At 35.3% G+C, this 20,189-nt stretch overlaps 1 protein-coding gene across 1 annotated transcript in view; it reads right to left on the bottom strand.

Moving 5' to 3' along the window:
- Positions 1–1,417: 1,417 nt before the first annotated feature.
- Positions 1,418–20,189, bottom strand: part of LOC122814283 (calcium-activated chloride channel regulator 1-like) — a 2,127,707-nt gene continuing 2,108,935 nt past the window's right edge. Inside the window, exon 15 of the mRNA XM_044086873.1 lies at positions 1,418–2,048. Within this exon, the coding sequence (XP_043942808.1) occupies positions 1,642–2,048 (407 nt within the window). The 3' untranslated portion in view covers positions 1,418–1,641. The remainder of the gene's footprint in view (positions 2,049–20,189) is intronic.

Here is a 20,189-nt window from a genome sequence, read left to right as displayed (position 1 = left end):
ACAGTTTAAGAAGTGGGGGCAAGCCCCCCTGCAACACCCCCCGGTCTTTAAATATACCAACTACAAGATCGCACGACAGTGCAGAAAAGAGAAATCTTCCCTTTACGCACTGTATGGAGATCTCTGTTGAAATGTTCAAACATTTAAAAGTTCGATCATATGGTGTCGACCATATGATGTTCAAACTTTTAAGAGTTCAACAACATGATATAGACCCTAGAAGTTACCTTTGCCTATTTTGAATTTCTTAAAATGTAAAAAAATTATAGCCCAAAAATACAGACTATTTGATATATGATGGTTTCTAACCAAATGCAGCTACTCAGTTTAACGGTGATCTCTGCCATGGATCAGTGAAAGTGCCTTAGGCAAGAAATCCAGTCATGGACCCAGAGAACCACTGCATGTTTCCAAGGAGGAGAATAGCCCACTGAGAGCCTTTTATTTTCCTTTACTTTTTGCACATTGTAATAATTTCAGTTCTGTATATAAGATATTCCTCTTGCAGGTCATGAACCCGGGACCCTATACACCATAGTCACAGTAGTTAGTAGTCACAGTAGTTCACAATAGTCTTCTAAGCAGGCTACTGTGAAATGGGGGTTGTAATGCCACTGGTATGAATGGAAGTGCCTCCCAATTTATGCTGCAGTTTCAGAGTTTCATTGTTTTGCTTTCTGCAGGAGGTCTGTCTGTGATGGAGATGGGAGTGCAGAATCTTTTATTTGAGGTAAAAGTCCTAAATTCAGAACGTGTGTCCAGTCCAGAGCAATGATGTTAGGATTTATTTTATTTATTAAAGTTTGTTAAAAAGGATAGTGGACTGATCCAAAATGGAGCCATTTCAGACATAGCCTTGGAGTGCAGCAGGATAAAAGTAAGAAATAGGAATTTACAGTAAAGATTGCCAGGTAGTGTATATATTACCAATAAACTTCTGAATAATATCATAAAAGACATTCAGCATATCTAGATAGCAAAAGCAGTAAGCTTCATTGATACTGGTGGTTGTAGCCTCAGAAACAGCCTTCACACTAGTATAGGGGTCTTCATACTTTATGTAGAAGATTTTCTGTAATCATCATTGGTATCTTTCAAGATTAATAGTACATCAGTAAGTCATAATGTTTTCACTTTCTAAACAATGACAGGGATGATATTCAGATTCTACACCAGTATCATAGTGTCATTTTGGACAAAATGGATTTTGTAGGTGATAGGATTATAGATCACAGAAACTGATGTGCAATATAAATAGCATTGTTCTGCATTTTGCTAAACTCTTTTAAAATACTAAGATGAAAAACAAAACTATGGTACAGAACCTGTAAAAAATATTCATTTAATTTTGCATGGCTTCATGTTACAGTTTGAGGCACTTAGTAGACATTCAGTATATATTAAAATGATGAATGTGTTTAAGAGACAAAATATTGGATTAAAATACAAAATATCAATGCATTGTATTAATGTAGTTAGTCTAAATTATGTGAGACTGGTTATTCTGTGTTATAAAACTAGAAAATTACAAGTTAAGGTGAAACTCTGAGAATACATCTTTCTAACAAACATAGATTTCATCATGTTTCAATGTCATGCTGTCTTGCTTCAAAGTAATATATGGCTTAGATATTTTATCATTCATGCAGACAGCCTGAAGCGATAATCTCTTCTTTTTCTGTTATTTACTCCACGCACAACTGCACTTACAATAATCAGTACCACAATTAAGGATACTGCAACTATCAGGACAAGCACTGTGATGCTAATACCATTACTAGCCTCACTGATTGGATCACTTGGAATAATCATTGCTGCCTGTGCAATATTGGATACGTCTGCCAGGTTTGCAGCCTCATCCGAAGCACGTGCAGCAAAGTAGAGAATAGTTCTATTTTCTATTACAACATCCTCAAGTTTGAAGGAAAAGCTTTCTTGGCTCCCAGCAGGAAGGGGTATAATGTGTGAAGTGTTAATTTGTTCTGCACTGCTGAAGTCATTTCTTAGGGTCAGAAGGTTCTTGCTCATTCTTATTTCATAATCAGAAGCTGAAATGAGAAAAGTAATATCCATGAATTTGTTATACAGTATTTGTCCTTGAATCTGAAGCATTGCATAAAACTTGTACCACACATATAAAATCCATCTAAACAGTCATATTTTATTTTGTCTGTTGCAATTAGTATCATAAAAGAAGGAAGAAAAAAACAGATTCAGTAAGATAAGGTTTAGTCAGTTTTTCCTTTCCCTTCCCTTCCATTCAGGGATTCTCCAATATTGATCAACAATTTCCTATTGTTTTGTATTTGCCAAACATATCCCTGGTACATTGCTTCATGTTTAGATTAAAGTTGACAGATCTTCATGACATATCAGTGTTTTGGTCTAGATGGTACAGCACCTTTTTGAAAGATATATTTTGACAATGCTTCTCTCAGAAATGTCATGTTTTTTATTACCTTCTTAATTATAACTTGTACTTGCTTTTCTTCATTAAAGGGGCATGCATGACAGTCTGATAAGGTCTGATAAGGTTGAAACTGTATGAAATGTATGTCTATTTCTTTGGTATTTTATAAGTCAAAGATCTATTTCACATTATTGCATCTACTTAAAGCAAGCAAATCAATTTTATGTACTGTTTTGTGCAATGTAATTTTTTCCCTTTCTCAAAACTCAACCTATTGACTCCCTTCATTTCATTTCCTCTCCCTCCCCCTTTTTTCCTTTCTCATAACTCAGCCTTTTCACCTTTCACTGTTCTACTCTCCTCCTCTAATTCTTCCTCTCACCTCATGAAACTGAGTGCATATGTGCCTGCACTCCAAATTATACTTATGTACTCCAAAATGCTTGTGTTTTAATTTCATTCAATGCTTTGTTACAACACCTTGCTCAAATGTTATTATACTGTCTCACATGTTGCAGTATTTTAGTAATTTTTGAAAATTGTATTGTACTTGTTAACTTTGTTGATAATAGCCTTGTAATAATTGTATATGGAGCTTTTCTCCCCAGGCCTCCATTGAAAATTGGCTTATTTTCAGCCCAATGGACTTTCCTGGTTAAGAAACTGCAAATAAATAAATAAATGAAATATTGTTTTCTTGTGTTTTCTATAAAACTGAATTTCATTTCCATTCCTCTTATTCTTTCATTACTATATCAGCTTTATCATCCATTAATCTGTCTAGCATCCATCTAATCTAGCCATTTTATCTACCTATATTATCTATACAGAATGAAGAAAAATAAAGAAGAAGAAAGAATGTTGTAGATGATTAACTGCAAATGATGAACTCTGGAAGTAAAGAGGAAGTTTTGTGATGCTCAGGTGACTGGGAGGTGAACATTTGGTAACATGTTAAGTTGGGGATGTAAGGGGATATTGGTATGAATCTGAAATGGGATGAAGGAGTTGTAAATATATTTAGGATTCCAAGGGGTTAACAGTGTAACAGTTTTAGTTTGGGCATGTCTTGGAAAAAATTGTTTTTTGAGGCATAAAAAGTACTTTGTCCCAACTTTAACATAACTCCTAGCAAGCACACACAATGTTTCCCTTGACTTTTTTGTCAGTCTCAGTGTTCATTCATTCTCTTGTTTCAGCAAACTATCATAACTGTTTTGAAACTAGAAGCAGTTAAAGAAATTCAACACTGCTAGCTCACCAGTTCTGTATGCCACTCCATGAAGTGTACTATTGGAGTAATTACCATTCTTATTATAAATCTTCTCAATAGATCCTGTAAAGTGATACATAGAGCCTGGAAGAAAGCAAGTTATTTTGTGTGCAATGCATAATGCCAAACATTTGCTTGAAACAGAATTAATTAACAAAATAAGACTGAATCCCATTTAGATGACCTGGAAACATTGTCAAAAACCTATGTGATTCCTCCCCTCTTTCCCCAGGACCCATGGTAAAGTCCATTTGACTGATTCACTGTTTGATGATTCCGTGAAATGGCATTGTTTTTGTGGTCAAGGTTTATGCCATTACAGATATTATTATATAATTGTAACTTCACTATACGATGCAAGGACCTTAAGCAGACTCAAATGCTGTTATATATTTTACAGAAGCAAAGAACAGATTTAACATACTAAACGCTGGTTATTTTATCCCATCAATCATTTTATAGAGAAGCACTTAATGTATGAGACATATTCCAGGATTCATCATCAAATTATTTAACTATAAGTACAGCTCTGGTGCATAAATGGAATATAGTAATTAGCAGGATTAATAAACTGCTTAATATAGTAAAGTGGTATAAATATTATTAAAAGATTTGTTATACTTATCACCTGAATCAATTTGGAATGACCCAACCATTAACCACAAAGCAAAACCAGAAGTCACAAAATAAATGAAGCTGGACACTCTAAATCCAGTGTACTTTGTTGGGAGATGAAGCTCTGACAAGGGCAATGAGCCACCTTGAATCCTGTTTTCTTATTTTTAATAAGAATGAAAATTGATCTATATGACAGATCTTGCATGCTTTTATCAAGAGTAATCATTTCTGTACACTGAGTTTTCCCTTTTTGTGTGTTGTATCATTGTATTTATATACATCTGTGTGTGTGTGTGTGGGGGGGGGGGGTGGGTGTGTGTGGGGGGGGGCATAAAACTTATGCTATAAACTCAAAAGAAAAAAGAGCTTGGGGTGTGGCCAAGATGGTGAGCATTTAACAGCATTTTTTTACCTCTGCTTCATTTTAAAATATCTGATAGGATTTTTTTTTGCTAAAAATCAAATAGAATGTTTCAAAACTTCATGGATTTATAGCTGAACAACTGCTGAAAGATTTACTGCAAAAAAGTAACACATTTGAAATGCTTTAATTGCTTTTTCCTGTCAAGAAAACTAGAAATAACTACTTGTCTAAGAATGAGCCACTCTAAGCCGAGTGTACAGGACAGTACTATGAAAAAAAGACATACAGACTATACTAAGTAACATCAGTGAGTTATCTAGAAAGATAAATAAATTTGAAAGAAAATGGAGAATTCAAAGAGGAATATAAACAACAAGTTGAAGTACTGAGTGAATCTCTTAAACAAAAAGCATCACATATCCCGAGTATAGAAGAGGCAATATCTGATTTTAATGGAAGATTACTTGAAAATGAAAATAACACTGAATCTCTTCTGAAAGAAAACAACTTATTCTGGGATAAAATAAAAGACTTAAAGAACAGATCTTGAAGGAATAACATCAGGATTTATGAGATTCCTGAAAAAGAAGAGGGACATAGTATGATTCAATTCCTTATTACCTGGCTGCCTAAAACTTTGAACCTGCTTGAAGCCTATTGCTTTGGCATCAAAAGGACACATAAATCACTTTCTAACATTTAAAAAAAAAAGAAAAAAAAGAAAAAAAAAACACCTTCACCAAGGTCAGTGATCATAAGATTTTTCTTAAGTCAGGATAAGGATAGTCTTAGCTCATTCACTCCGGAGCAGCTCAGAAAAAGCTGCCTGCTTAATTCCACAATAGGACCAACAGTGCAGCCTGAGCTCATTTTCAGAAAATATATTTCTAACACCATACAGAAAACAAATGTTCATAACTCTTTAACTATAAGAGCTAGACTAAAAATGTAAATTTGAAAGTTGTTCAACAGACACTGACCTTTCCAACAGTGTAAATGTTGATAGTGTGTATCTAAGGCATTATTAAATATTTGGCAAGGAATGCTGATATTGTGCATATTTTTTACCTTTTTGGAAAAGCAAAGCACAATATCTTGGTCAATGTACCATGTAAACCCATACAATTTGTATTTAATTTATTTGTATGAATGTCAGCTTTAAAATGATACCTTAACCATTATGGTGTGATGCACCTTTACAGAGATATTCACATAAATATGATTAATATAATATTTCTTATAATTGATAAATAAACAAAGCATAATATCTCATCACCTGTAACAGACAGAGGCTACATATCAATGTAGAAGTTGTGCATCTCGATGTCAGTTTCAAAATGATGCATCATTTGTGTCATCAACATGCTCCTTTGCAAAGATATGGGCATAATAATGAGAAGTATTGGAATGTATCATTTTCATAATCTACAAGTCTAAACAAACTGTGATATGTGTACAGTGCAAAGACACAGTCCTTTTGCCATTTGTAAAGAATAACACTGTCTTCAAAATGAGGTATTACTTGGCACACTGACATACTCTCTTGCAAAGTTATTTACCAAAATATGAAAAAAAAATCATAATTTCCATAACCTAAGTCCGAAAAAAAAATTGATATCTGTACATGTGTACAATATACAGGCACAGTTCTTTTACCATGTTGGAACTATCAATGCTGTCTTCAAAATGAGGTATTACAAAGCACATTCAGATGCTCCCCTGCAAAGTTATTTACCTAAATATGAAAATAAATCATAATTTCCATAACCTGAGTCCTAAAAAATGATATCTGTGCATGTTTACAGCATTCAGACCCAGTTGTTTTACCATGTAGGCACATATGATTGTAAATATACACATTCTTGGTATAGCCAACATACTACTGAATGGGTACACGTAAAGAGAAAAAGATCAAGGTAAGGACTGCCTTTCCACTAATGAACCCAGGACAGGCATGGGACGTCAGTGGCAAGCAAGGCCATCTGATCTTTCCAATAGCTGTGCTGGCTACCCACTCAGACAGCTGATATCACTATAGTCTCATGACCTCCTTCAGTGTCAGCAATCTGCCTTACCTATGCCTTTTCTCTTTACATGTGTCCATTCAGCAATGGACCTAAGGGATCAAGTTCTGTATTACTAAGCCCTTCCCGTCATCTAAACTCTACACATGCCTGATAAAAGCAGAATAAAAAAGTATTGCAGGATGGTTACTGACATATTAGATTGTATGTAGTAGCACTCCCTGTAACAGTTGTTCTTTCTCAGCAGGGGGGCACAGAAAGGGCACATGTAATCAGACAAAGCAGGGTAAGGACCGCCACTCCACTAGTATGTCAAGGACAGACATGTGGCTTCAGCTCATGGGCATCTGAAATGTTCCACACTGGTGCTGGCTACCCACTCAGAGTGCTGGTAGCAGCAATGATTCTCGATTGCATGCAATGCCAGCACTCTGCCTTACCTCTGCCTTTTCCATTTACATGTGTCCTTTCGGCAATGGCCATAAGGAGTGAAAGGGGGGAGCTAATGTAAACCCTCTTGACCTAACTTGCATACATTTGCTACACCTGAAGGGATGGAGACTGAGATTTTGCCTCATACATTTGTTACATTTCTTGAAATTGTAAAATGAAAGAAATAAACTGGTGTGGGGGTAGCTTGCAATGACTCCAAGTGGAGAAAAACCCAAAGCTGGCTGGTGCATTCATCAATGTGATAATGACTTCTACTTATGTGAATAACAGTGACAGCTGCTGAGAGTTTGGCCTGAAAAGTAATAATGACTCAGTGATATATTGTAACTGCACTTACTGGTAATGTGCTAATGATGTGCATTTCATTACTGCAAAGCTAAGCGTGCTCAGACACAGGTGATAAATGCTCCACAGAACCTGTTGAATATCTTGTGCAGCTGTTATCTCTCACAGACTCATTATCATCACTAAGGAGAAGACCTGAGTAATTGAGTGAAATAGTATAACACACAGATATTACTGAGGCCTTCCTCCCAACTAAATTCCACACATGACTGAGAAAGACAAGAAAAATGTCCAAAATATATGGTACCTCCATGCTGGTAGTAGTCAGCAAGTAATAACCTTTATCTCACTCAGTCAACTACTGAGTATAAGCAGAAATGCAATAAGGCAAGCAAAAATGTCAAAGTTATCAGGCTGATCCATCTAATAATTAATCCAAAAATTATTAAGTCATGTTATTTCACCTAACCATTCATCCAGTTGCAATAAGATGCAGAAGTAAAAAAGGCAGAAATATTGTCCAAAATATCTGGTTGAGCAATGCCAATATTCAGAGAACAAAGGTCAGACCTAAAATTTCCATGAAAACCATGGACGCTTCTTGTGTTGAACATCAAGACATGGGTTGGGATCTTTGATTGAAATACATCATGCAGAACAAGCACAGAATAGACACAGATAGAACATTATGCCATAAAAGACGAGAACTAGCGAAATAGCAATCCTCATTTACAGCCTTTATAACTAAGCAAAATAAACTTCCGCTTAGTGGCCATCCTTGCTTACTGCCTCTACAAATTTTAATTGGTTTCCCAAAATAACCATTACCAAGGATCTAATGCAAGTGTTATTAAACATGTTCCCAGTTTTCTCCCAAAAAATATGTCTGAAATATTGTAACAGTTAACATGCCATAACATAGTATGAGAAATAGAATCATATGCTTTTTCCACATGAAAAAACATCATTAGTATTAGTTTGAATATAGACGTGTAGTTATCGAGACACTGTTTAAAGAAGCAGACAGTACCCCAACAGTGCAAGGTTTTAGTACCTTTCACAGTTTTAGACCAGCAGTTGCATAGACAAGGGCTAAAGGTTGAGGTGTCGCAACATATATCAATAGCAATCATAACAAGCATAACTTTAGGGTAGTCAAACTGGATGGCATGTTGAAACCCTCCACTTGCAGATCATCATAGATAAAATCACGTACTATATCCTAGCCAGCTATAGGTCACCGTCCATGTCCCAAGAAGCTCACAATGCATACTTAGACCTACTGGAGACACTTAACACCCAACCCCGTTATGCACGGTGAATCCTACACAGCTTTAAATCTACAAGTGCAGGGATTCCTGGACTTTGTAAATAAACACCCTTTACCAGATAGCAAACATGCCAACTAGAGGGTCCAATATACTAGACGTCATGCTCACAAATATGTGAGAATGCTGCACCCCCCCATGTCTCATCCTCCCTGGTAAGGTCCAACCATATCATGTTTTAAGGACCAACACTGTCGTCAAAAGGAGGTATGACTTGGAACAGTTATATGCTCCTTAGCAAAGTTATTTACCAAAATATGAAAAAAAATCATAATTTCCATACCCTCAGTCCTAAACAAACTGTGATATCTGTACATGTGTACAACATACCGACTTCTGCGGTCTGTCCTACTATGCGCACACAACAGAATGCAACATTAGCAATGTGACCCCTTGAGTACTATGTCAGGGCATGCACAAGAACCAAAATAAAACACCTCTGTAGGTGTTACCTGCCATTTGCATACATACACCACATTTTTCTTAATTATCTCTATAAAAAAATACCCGCTGCTATCACAACTAAATTAACTGAGTGGAATTTACAAAACTAGTCCTGTCAAGTATGCGCAAGCAACAAAATGAAACATTTACCATGTGACCCCTTCAGTACTATGTCCATGTATGCACAAGAACAGAAAGGAAACATTCACCCCAATGACTCCTTCAGTCATATGTCCAAGTATGTACAAGAACCAAATTGAAACATTACCCACAGTGACCCCTTCAGTAGTATACCCGAGTATAGACAAGCAGCAAAACAAAGCATTTACCAAGAAATCCCTTCATTAGTATGTGCAAGTGAAAATCTGGTTTGAAAATCAAATTTACTGACTACAACACAGAACATGTATAGTTTGTGTCCTGCCAGACTGAACTACATAAAAGAGATGGCTAGAATTAGCCAGTAAATGCAAAGGCATTAACAACAGTTAAAGGCAGAATAATCTAAATAAAAGAATGAATACACCATATAATTAAATTTACCATAACACTCACTACTAAAAATCAGTAAATTAATACAATCTGCAAGAGAAACAGAAATATTGAGTGTTTTTTACAAAACTATAATTTTAATACAATTGTTAGGATGTATGTACATGACTTGTCAACTCTTCCGGTTATAATTATGTACTTTGATTCCAAAAGGTAAAAGCATTAACTTTTTCTGTGACTGCATCACATCTCACAGGAAAAAACACACACAAAGACAAATGTATCTAGAAATGAATGATTATCCCGCACCATATAATCGTATTCTCTTTCATCTATTGTCTCATTCTCTCTTTGGTATCCTCTCTCACTCGCCCCTTATTCTCACCCTCTCTCGCATCCTCTCTGTCTACCTCTGTTTTCTTTCCTTCTTTTTTTGGAAATCCAAATAGTGATAGATGGCACATCTGACATAATCAGTCCCAAACCTTGCAATTATGTGATACAGAGCACTTGAGTTTCCCAACAAATTTAGTATGTGCCATTTTCCCATCAGATAGATCTGTAGAAAATAAATAATATAAGCCACCTTCCTACCACATCATTTAACATAAAAACTTAGGAAGACCATTTTCTTACCATTTTGTACAATATATGCAATATAGTTTATGTATAACAATGCTTTTTTTGTGAAAGTGAATTTGTTATGTATGCATGTATATATGTATGTATGTATGTATGTATGTATGTATGTATGTATGTATGTAATTACTTATTTATTGTATTTGTTAATTGGGATATTCCAACTGGACAAGCAAAGCTACCCCTTTTCAATGAAGGCCCAGGGAGAAAAAATTGATAACAATACAGAAAAAGATCATTTACACAACATTTCAAATAAAAAAATATTAACAATTAAAGAAAATTGCAGGAACATAATTAATATAGTTGGGTTCAGGAAGACATTGACAAGAATGAATGAATAGACATGGTATAAAGTGAAATATTAGTGATGTCGGTTGCAGTTAGTGTACTATTCTTGACAATATAAGGAAAATTATATGAATATAATGTATCTACATGCTATTATCATCACATTACTGTACTGGATATTGTGTACTGTAAAACAAACTTTTAATTGTTTAATGTATTGGCAATGACTTGCCACTAAGGAGCTGTAATATTTTTATAGGCTGAAGCAGAAACATCATCTCCCAAACCACCATTTTCTATATATATTTTTTCAAGCCATGCATTACCTCCTTCCAAAATAGATGTCTCTAAAATTGAATAATGCATATGTAATCATTTCCCAAACCTAAGTCTTTCAAATACTTACAAAGAAATACATTCTTCAGTTTTATCATTTTTTTAGCTATCGCCTATTTTGAGAAATCTGAGAAAAGCCAACTCAGAATTTAGCAATATCATGTACAGACTGTCCATAACCTTTCTTAAAATACTTGACTGGTGAACAGTACAGTGAGTCTTTTTTTTCTTTCTGCAAGACTTAGTAATAGGTTTGTTAATTTCTGGAGGTGCACAGAAGGAGTTACAAATTGCTTCTTGGAATGGTAATGGATACACCATGTACATTTGATCATGTTTTAATTCATTAATTCACTCTTTCTCTGATTACCCATGTTACTCACACGCACACACAGACACACACACACAAACACACACACACACACACACACACACACACACACACACACACACACACACACACACACACTCCAAAAAACAGCATCACCATCATACAGCTTATTATTCAACTAATGCATACTGGTGCAAAACCTGCTGTTCGTTAAACTTTTAAGTGAATTACATTAAGTCCAATTTTGACTTTTGTTAGTCCCCTAAGGTCTGCCCAGAATTAGTGATGCAAAAAAGTTGAGTGAAAGACTGCTTATGGTCTCCACCTGATTGCTGACTTGAGTCCAGAGAAGCTCCGTGCTTCAAATGCCAATAAATACTGCAAATGAGCACATTTCATTCATTCTTTCATTCAGTGTTTATAGAGTGAAAGAATGAATGATTTCTATTAAAGTTAAGACAGTTTTGCTGCCCCTGCTGAGCTTCCTTAACCTGCAAGGTTAAGTGCTAGCTTCAGCAATTTTATTCAGTAAAAAGTAAAAAAAAAATGTTGCATCTGTGTATTTGTGTGTTTAATTTTCTGGCACACCAACAAGCATTAAACCAAATCAATAATGCTAGACAGAGTTTCGTGCTCCTTAACTTCCAGAAAATGCTTACTGATGTTAAACTCACCATTCTTTTAACTTATAAGTAAACTGCAGCAAGTAATTAAAAAGTATGATTTTGACCTTATTTACTTGCCCCCCCTTTGGCTTTTTCCCTGAATTATTGATCAAAACGTTGTAATGCAAGACTGCTTATGGTATCTACCTGTTTACTGACTGCTGTGGATCTTTCAGTGAGGCTAGAGAAGCTCCATGCTTCAAAAGCCGATAAATACTCCAAATGAGCACATTTCATTAATTCTTTCATTCAGTCTTTAAGAAATGAAAGAAGGAATGATTTCTAGTAAAGTTAGTACAGTTTGCTGCCCTTGATGAGCTACCTTTATCTGCAATGTTTAGTGTTATCTTCTGCAATTTAATTCATTTAAAAAAAAGTTGAATGTGGTGTGATATATGTGTGTCTATGTGTGTGTGACAGAGAGGGAGAGAGATAAATGGCAAATAAATCAGAGCAGCCACTTTATACATAATTCTATGTTAACTTAACTAAAAACATGTGACACTGAAGGCACCCTAGTGCATAACCAAGAATAAGAGGTCTTCTTTTTTACAGGGAACAAAAACAGGACTGGAAGGACTGGAAATAGAAAGATGATGCTATGGGCGGTCATGCCTTTTACCTAAAAAGTGATATCAAAAAATGGGAGGTAACTTTTCATATGTTAGATTCTCGGTCTGAAGCCTGGAACTTCATTTCCAATTGGCATAGTGTCCCTTTAAAAGCTACTAATATTTCCCTATCACAGTATGAATCAATCAACAATAAAATACATATAATAAATTACCATGAATCGTGCCATCCCAAATAGAACCAAGATGCTCTTCTCCAAAAAAAGGAAGCCAATCTGGTGGTCCCCTGCTATAAACAAACTATACAACAGAAGGAAGAAACTGTTGCAGAAAAGAGGAAAATCCCAGGATGCAAAAAACTCCCTCACCAGCCGCAGTAAGAAGCTGAGATCCCTCATAAAATCCTCAAAAGCTAGTTACGAAAATAAAATTGCCAACGATTCCAAAGACAACCACAAGGCATTCTATAGTTATGTCAAGAATCTAAATGGCAATGCTCAGATCTGCTCTGAGCTACAACAGAATGGCATTAAATATACTGATCCCAAGGATATTGCCGATATCCTGGCAGATCAATTTACTGCCAACTTCACTCCCTCTCACCCTCTAAAGGGTCGATCTCAATACCAAAAGATTGCCAAATTACAATAATCATGGCCACACAGGTAGAAACCGCACTCTCCAAAGCTAAGAATACAGCATCCATGGGACCAGATGACATCCCAAGCTGTGTACTACATGAACTACAAAATGAACTGGCACCTCACCTAAGTGTCATGTTTAATCATAGCCTCACCTCAGGCTTTGTGCCCATTGAGTGGTGCACAGCTACAGTTATCCCGCTCCACAAGGGAGGATCCACCTTGGATCCTGGGAACTACCGTCCCATCAGTCTGACAAGCCTGATCTGCAAGGGCATGGAACGCATTATCATGGAACTTATAAACAAAGACATTGGCAACCTTCAAACACTGGACCCCACCTAGTTTGGGTTTGTGAAGGGCCGATCATGTCTCCTAAATCTGAATTGACTTCCTTGAATCAGTCTCCAGAGCTGTGGATGAGGGTAAGGCGGTCCACACAGCCTAACTGGACCTCGCCAAGGCCTTCGACACCATCCTCCACTCTGGAATCAGATAAACTTACGAGGCTGGGCATAAATCCCTACATCACTCGATGGGTTGCCAACTGGCTTACTGACAGAACCCAGACTGTAAAAGTAGCCACCTCCAAATCCAGCTCCAGACAAGTGACAATTGAAGTACCTCAGGGTTCAGTCCTGGGACCACTCTTGTTTGGCATCTGCTTCACTGAAGTACAGGCCAGCAGTAAGGGACTCTGGCTAACAAAGTTTGCAGATGACTGCAAACTGGGAGCCATTACTGAATCCCCAAATGATAAGGATATTCTACAAAAGGGCCTTACGAAAACAGATAACTGGTGCCAGAGCCATGCGCTCAAGCTTAATGCCAAGAAATGTATAGTTATCCCCTTTGGAAAAAAACATGCATCCATGAATTACCACATAGGTGGCAGGACACTAAACATCGAAAGTGTGATGAGAGACTTAGGGACACAGGTGGACAGTGGTCTCACTTTCGATAACCACATCACCACAAAAGTCAGGAAATCCTTCTATGTGGCACACCTCATCACTAAGGGCTTTTCATCCAGAAAAAAGGAGGTCATTGTCCCACTGTACTCATCCCTCATTAGACCCATTATAGAATATAATGCCTCATTTGGTATGTACCTCACAAGACATCTGCAACAGCTGGAAAGGCCACAGAAATACCTCACTAAAAGAATCACAGGCCTAAAGCAGATGCCATATGCTGACCATATAAAAAAACTCCAGCTATACTCTGTGGCATATCGTCTATTCAGAGGCGGTCTCTGCTTAACATACAAGGCCATGTCAAACCCTGAGCTGTTGGACATGCTCCACTTAAAGAAATCACAATCCCTCAGAGCCACACACTCCAGGGATCTAAACTTTGTCATCACAATGAACAAAACATACTGGAGGGATAGGTTCCTGTCCCAGAGACTCCCCATACTCTGGAATAAACTGCCCATACATGTCAAGCAGAGCACCTCATTTGCTCTCTTCAAAAGGAACCTTGATGATTGGATGGGAGATAGGAAATTCACCCTGGGGATCATGTCATTCACCCTGCTAAACAGGGGTCCAGAGAAGTAAATACTGTGTGAAGAAATATCCAGGGAATTGTTATGGCTAGGCTTGCATAGGCCCTAGTGCCGATAGCCTAGTACCAACCTATGAACCTATGAACCTATGATGCATATATATTTAAAAAATTCTTATATTTTTTATTATGTACATACATTTTAAAATGTATATTTTATCACATTTCAAACAACTTTGAGCACAAAGAAAACTTTGTGGAATATAAAGGTTTTTCATGTCAGTAAGCCATATCAAGTTAATGAGTTAATTACTAATATGTACAGGGACGAAAGCACTTGATGTATTTTATGCGGATTTTATGTGGATTTGTAATAAATGACAATGGACTTATTATTTTTGGTTTTGGTGCTTGGTTTACTGAGCTCCGGCATGAGAAGGTCGAAGTAAGAGGACTGGTTTGGTTTTTGGTCATGTTCACCTCTTAAACTGCTGGTTAACTTTATTTTTTTGGTTGGGATCATACCAGCATTGACCCGATTCCATTTTAGAGCTCCACAGGCTTATTGGCTTCTTTTGAGGGATGAAGAACACTAGAGATATCCACTTACAAAAAGCAGGAGGCAATTCTGCTTCAAATATTCCTAACGTGTAGGACCATAATCTTTCAATGGATGATAATCAAGTTGGCAACTTAACACAGATGGTAGCTGTGTTAACTCAAGTTGGGAAATACAGTCCCAGCTTGATAGACTACAAAATCCAAGAGACTCCAGTACTGAAAATTGATTGGAAGGCATGATTGAGAGACCAACCAATCAGGGATATTTATCTGATTGGATGCCAGAATGTATTGGAATGAATGAGGTTAGTAATGGAGCCAGGAAATGCCGAAATGATTTAGAAGGCAATAGAGAATTTTAACTTCCAGCAATGGAATAAAGCTGATATCTGCATCTCCAAAAATGGAATGATGACTATCAACAGGCAAGTGCCCAAATCATTTCAAAATAGAATCAATAAACTAGAAAACAAACTTTTTAAGGTCAGGGGTCTGCAGTGTGATAATTTATATTTAAGTGAAAGCATTAAAACAAATGGGTACCAAAAGGATTGAGACTGTATAAATTTCCAAACGGGCTGAAAGCAGGGAGTTTGGAAACAGATGAACTTTTAAATATGTTTGATCGCTCTGGTTGTGAATTGATGTCATTTTATAATTAAAATTGATAATGTGAATATTAATAAGTTATTAGAGGAACTACCCTTACTAAATGAGGAGATTTTGAATGATTTAATGTTTGACATTAATGTTACTAAATATGACAATATTTTAAAAAAAGTAGAGAATTATGTCAAAGGCAGTTTAGAAAGGTAAAAGAAAAAGATGGCTAGGGATGACATTGAGTACAATAAAAAATGTCTTATCCATTACCCAATGCTTATTATGATGTGTACAATTCAGGAAATGATGAAATTAGGGAACACACTGAACAAGGGTATAATAATGAGCATGATTTTTGAACAGGGAATGTGCAGATTAGGGAACGTGCAGAGTAGTGAGTTGGATGTTTGCAACAGGAATTACCCACCACTAAGAAGATCAGAAAGGATAGAAAATTAAAAAAAAAATACATTTTCCCCAGTCCAGCACCCCAGGAGGAGGGAAGGGCAGGGGAAGAGGCCAGAAATACAACAACTGATCCAACAAGAGAATAATGTAGACAATTCACTTGATGAAACAGAGATTACAAATGAAGATAAAGTGGTTTGTTATAGAGGTTTTAAAATTTTCAATTATACAGATTTGGTTGTAGAGAAAAATTACTTTTCTTTGTTGAAAAAAGGATTTAAATTTGTGCCCTAATATAGAGTAAATGTTGTGGATGCCATTGCTGAACTTAAATTATTCACTAGGAGGTTAAATTTAAAGGTATTCTTTAAAGGTCAAACAACTGATATGGAAAATAGTCCCGGGCTATGTTTAAAGAAGAAAAGTGTTTTCAACCCCCCTGCTCCACTCTATAGTTTCAACATTTGAAGGGGCCTGTTCAGCAGGTATATACTCTTTAATATATAACAATAGCAATAAGATGAACAAATAATATCATTTAACTAAGGATGAATTTGATATCATTAAAATTATTTGAAACAATGATGAAATCAGTGTGATGAAGCCTGATAAGGGAGGGGGAGTTATTCTATTTATCAAAATGGACTATATTAATTGTTTATTTGAAACCTTCTATTATACAGATAAATATCATGAAGTTTCAAATAATGAAATTTATGTAGCACATTGGAAGATTCAACTACTATTAGAAGACTCACTCTTTCAAAAAGGCATATAGGAGGAAATTTATGAGTTTTTGAAGTCTAATCATGTATTAATTCCTGTTGCATTTGGTATACCAAAAGTTCATAAATGTGTGCCTCAACCTCTATTTAGATTCATTATTTTGGCACAAAATGGGCCAACCTATTCTATAGGAGTATTTATTGATAGGGTGCTGAAAAATGCTATAGCACCTATCAATTACTTGTTGAAAGATTCATGGGATATGTTGCCCAAAATTGATCAAAATTGGTTCAATGAACAGTGTTGCTTTTTTACAATAGATATTATAGATCTGTTTACATCTATCCCCCATCAGGAGGGATTACATTTGTTTCACATAGCCTTACATATTTGGATGAAACATTAATTTTATCATGTTGGCTATGGAAGTAATTCTGGACAATTATTATTTTACATTTGAAGGAGTTTATTTTAAGCAGTTAAAGGGAGTGGTGATGGGTGCCAGTTGTGCACCCATCTTTGCAAATTTAGTTCATTATGCCTTGGAGATTAGGTATGTATTGAGTTGTGAATTTTCTAGAAAGCGGATAGTGGATTTTTGTTTTTTGAATGACATCCTTATTATTTGGAAAGACAAGGATGAGAATAATGGGTCATTTTTGGATTACCTAAATAATATTACATCATATTTTAAATTTACATGTAATTTTAATGAGGATATTATTGACTATTTGGACAACACTCTGACTAAGGATATCCTGAGAAGGAAGTTTACAACAAAAATACACAGAAAGGAAACCTTTTCTAATAATTCCTTAGATTATCATAGTTGTCATCCTGGTCACACAAAAAGGAACATATTTAAAGGCCAGTTAGTCAGGGTGACCCGAATGTGTTCAGAGTGAGAGCTATTTGAGACAGAAATGTGGGAAATAAGTACAATGTTTCTAGAGAGGGGGGTCCCAAAAATGGTAGAAGATTTGTGTGCGGAAGTGAAAGCTGGATGGAGTAATATGTATAAGCCCCTATTGGGTAACAGAAGTGGTTTGAGAAATGGAGAAAATGGCCCAAGAGAGAAACAAAATTTTAATATGGGGATGGTGATTCCATATACTTTGAATAGTGGAGAAATTAAGAATATAATTATGAAAAATATGTAATATTTAAAGGGAACATGGAAATTATGAAGTTTTTGCATGGTGAACCACAATTTATTTACAAAATGGGTAGGAATTGTAAATCCATCTTTGAGAAAAATCTAGTTAGGAATCCCATGTCTACTAGGGGTACAACATGCTGTGGAGCATGTATGCAGTGTCATTATATATTAAAAGAAAGTACCCTTATTCTTCATGGGGTACCTTTTGAGGTTAAAATACAAAAGCGAAATTGTAACACCAGTTTACATAGCAATATGTGAAGGATGTGGGCATTACTATTTGGGTAAAACAGGGAGACAAATAAAGAAGAGAATTTATGAACATTTGTATGCACTACAAAAAGCAAATACTAATAATGCTCTGTTTAGGCATAGTATTGAATGTCCCAATTTTATTAGTTTTAAGTTTGGAACTTTGGAAGTAGTTCCAAATGACCCTAGAGGAAGATGGTGGAAACTAATGTTAGAATTGAAGGAATTACAATGGCAGATTAGATTGAACGCAGCAACCCCCCCAGGCATAAATGAAAATATGTCATTACTCCCAATTTTGAAGCAGAGGGCATTAATATTAAGTTATTTATAGAACTTTAACAGCAGTAAGGTAATTAACTATTGTATGTTTGGTTCATTTGTCATGAGCATTAGTATTTTTGAGGTGGATATGGTGGGGTAGAAAATGTCAAAATACTAGCCATCATTTTATGCATATTTATTATAAATCATTCTCAGTGATGCATATATACATATTTTTATGATATATATATACATATATATATATATATATATATATACATCTATATATATATATATATATATATATATATATATTTATATATATATATAAAATGATGCATATATATTTAAAAAAAATGCATATATTTTTTATTATGTACATACATTTTAAAATGTCCATTTTATAACATTTCAAACTACTTTGAGCACAAAGGCAACTTTGTGGAATATATAACGAAGTTTTTAAAAAATGTTTTTTCATGTCAGTAAGCCATATCAAGTTAAAGATTAGGCACTTTAATTGTTAATTAATGAGTTAATGTGGACAGTATAAAAGCTAGTGCACTTGGTAAAATTGTTGTTCTGATGAAGTCCCATTACTAATGTGTGCAGGGACGAAAGAGCTTTACATATTTTATGTGTATTTTATCTGGATTTGTAATAAATGACAATGGACTTGTTATTTGTGGTTTTGGTGCTTGGTTTACTGAGCTGTGGTATGGAAAGATCGAAGTAAGAGGGTTGGTATGCTATTCTACATTAGTGATGTCCAAAAGAAAAGCATGTGTTCCTCTTGTTAAAAGCTTAAAGAAAACGATTAAAGCACAAATCTTATTTCTAGCAAAAATAAGGATTAATCTTCCAGAACGAAAGAGGATTTTTTTAATATCTTGGAAGATGCAATATACTTTTTACAGAAAAATAAAATTATAGAAAAAAAAAACAGAAGAAATAAACTGGAATCTATTAACTTCTTTGAAGAGAAATGCAACAAGAGATAGTTGGTTAATAACAGACAAAAACTGTCAAAAACTAAAGGACAAATGAAAATCAATGCATTTCATAGTTATGGATTCTTATTAATGTAAATAAGTGCAAGAATACTTATGAACAGGTGCTGTGTATTACTTTTTACAAGTAAATCATTTATTTATTTAATTCACTACTTCAAATGGTTACCAGTTCCCTATTTAAAATGTTATAGTTTGACTCTTTTAGCTATATATGAAATTAAAGCCACTTATTTTCACTTAGAGTTTAAAAGGTTAAACTATTCATCTTATTAAAAGTTAATCATTATTAAGATGAAACGTATGTTAGGTAGCACACTTTCTGATATCTTGGCATAGATAAGTAATGTACTATTAAAGATAATACAAGATGCAACAAATGACACTAAACAGGTATGCTAAGTTACATTCTGTGTTCATAAAATGGTCTAGTAGTGTGCTACTGATAGTATACTTGACATGCAATAGCATCCAAGAAAGATATGCTATATTATAAACAAAGTATAAAAAATATACAGATAAATTCATTAA

This window comes from Protopterus annectens, chromosome 10.part0, assembly GCF_019279795.1.
Source record: "Protopterus annectens isolate FY-2018-M chromosome 10.part0, PAN1.0, whole genome shotgun sequence".
Lineage (NCBI taxonomy): Eukaryota > Metazoa > Chordata > Ceratodontiformes > Protopteridae > Protopterus > Protopterus annectens.
Note: the sequence above shows the minus strand (reverse complement) of the source record. Positions and strands in the feature narration are given on the sequence as shown.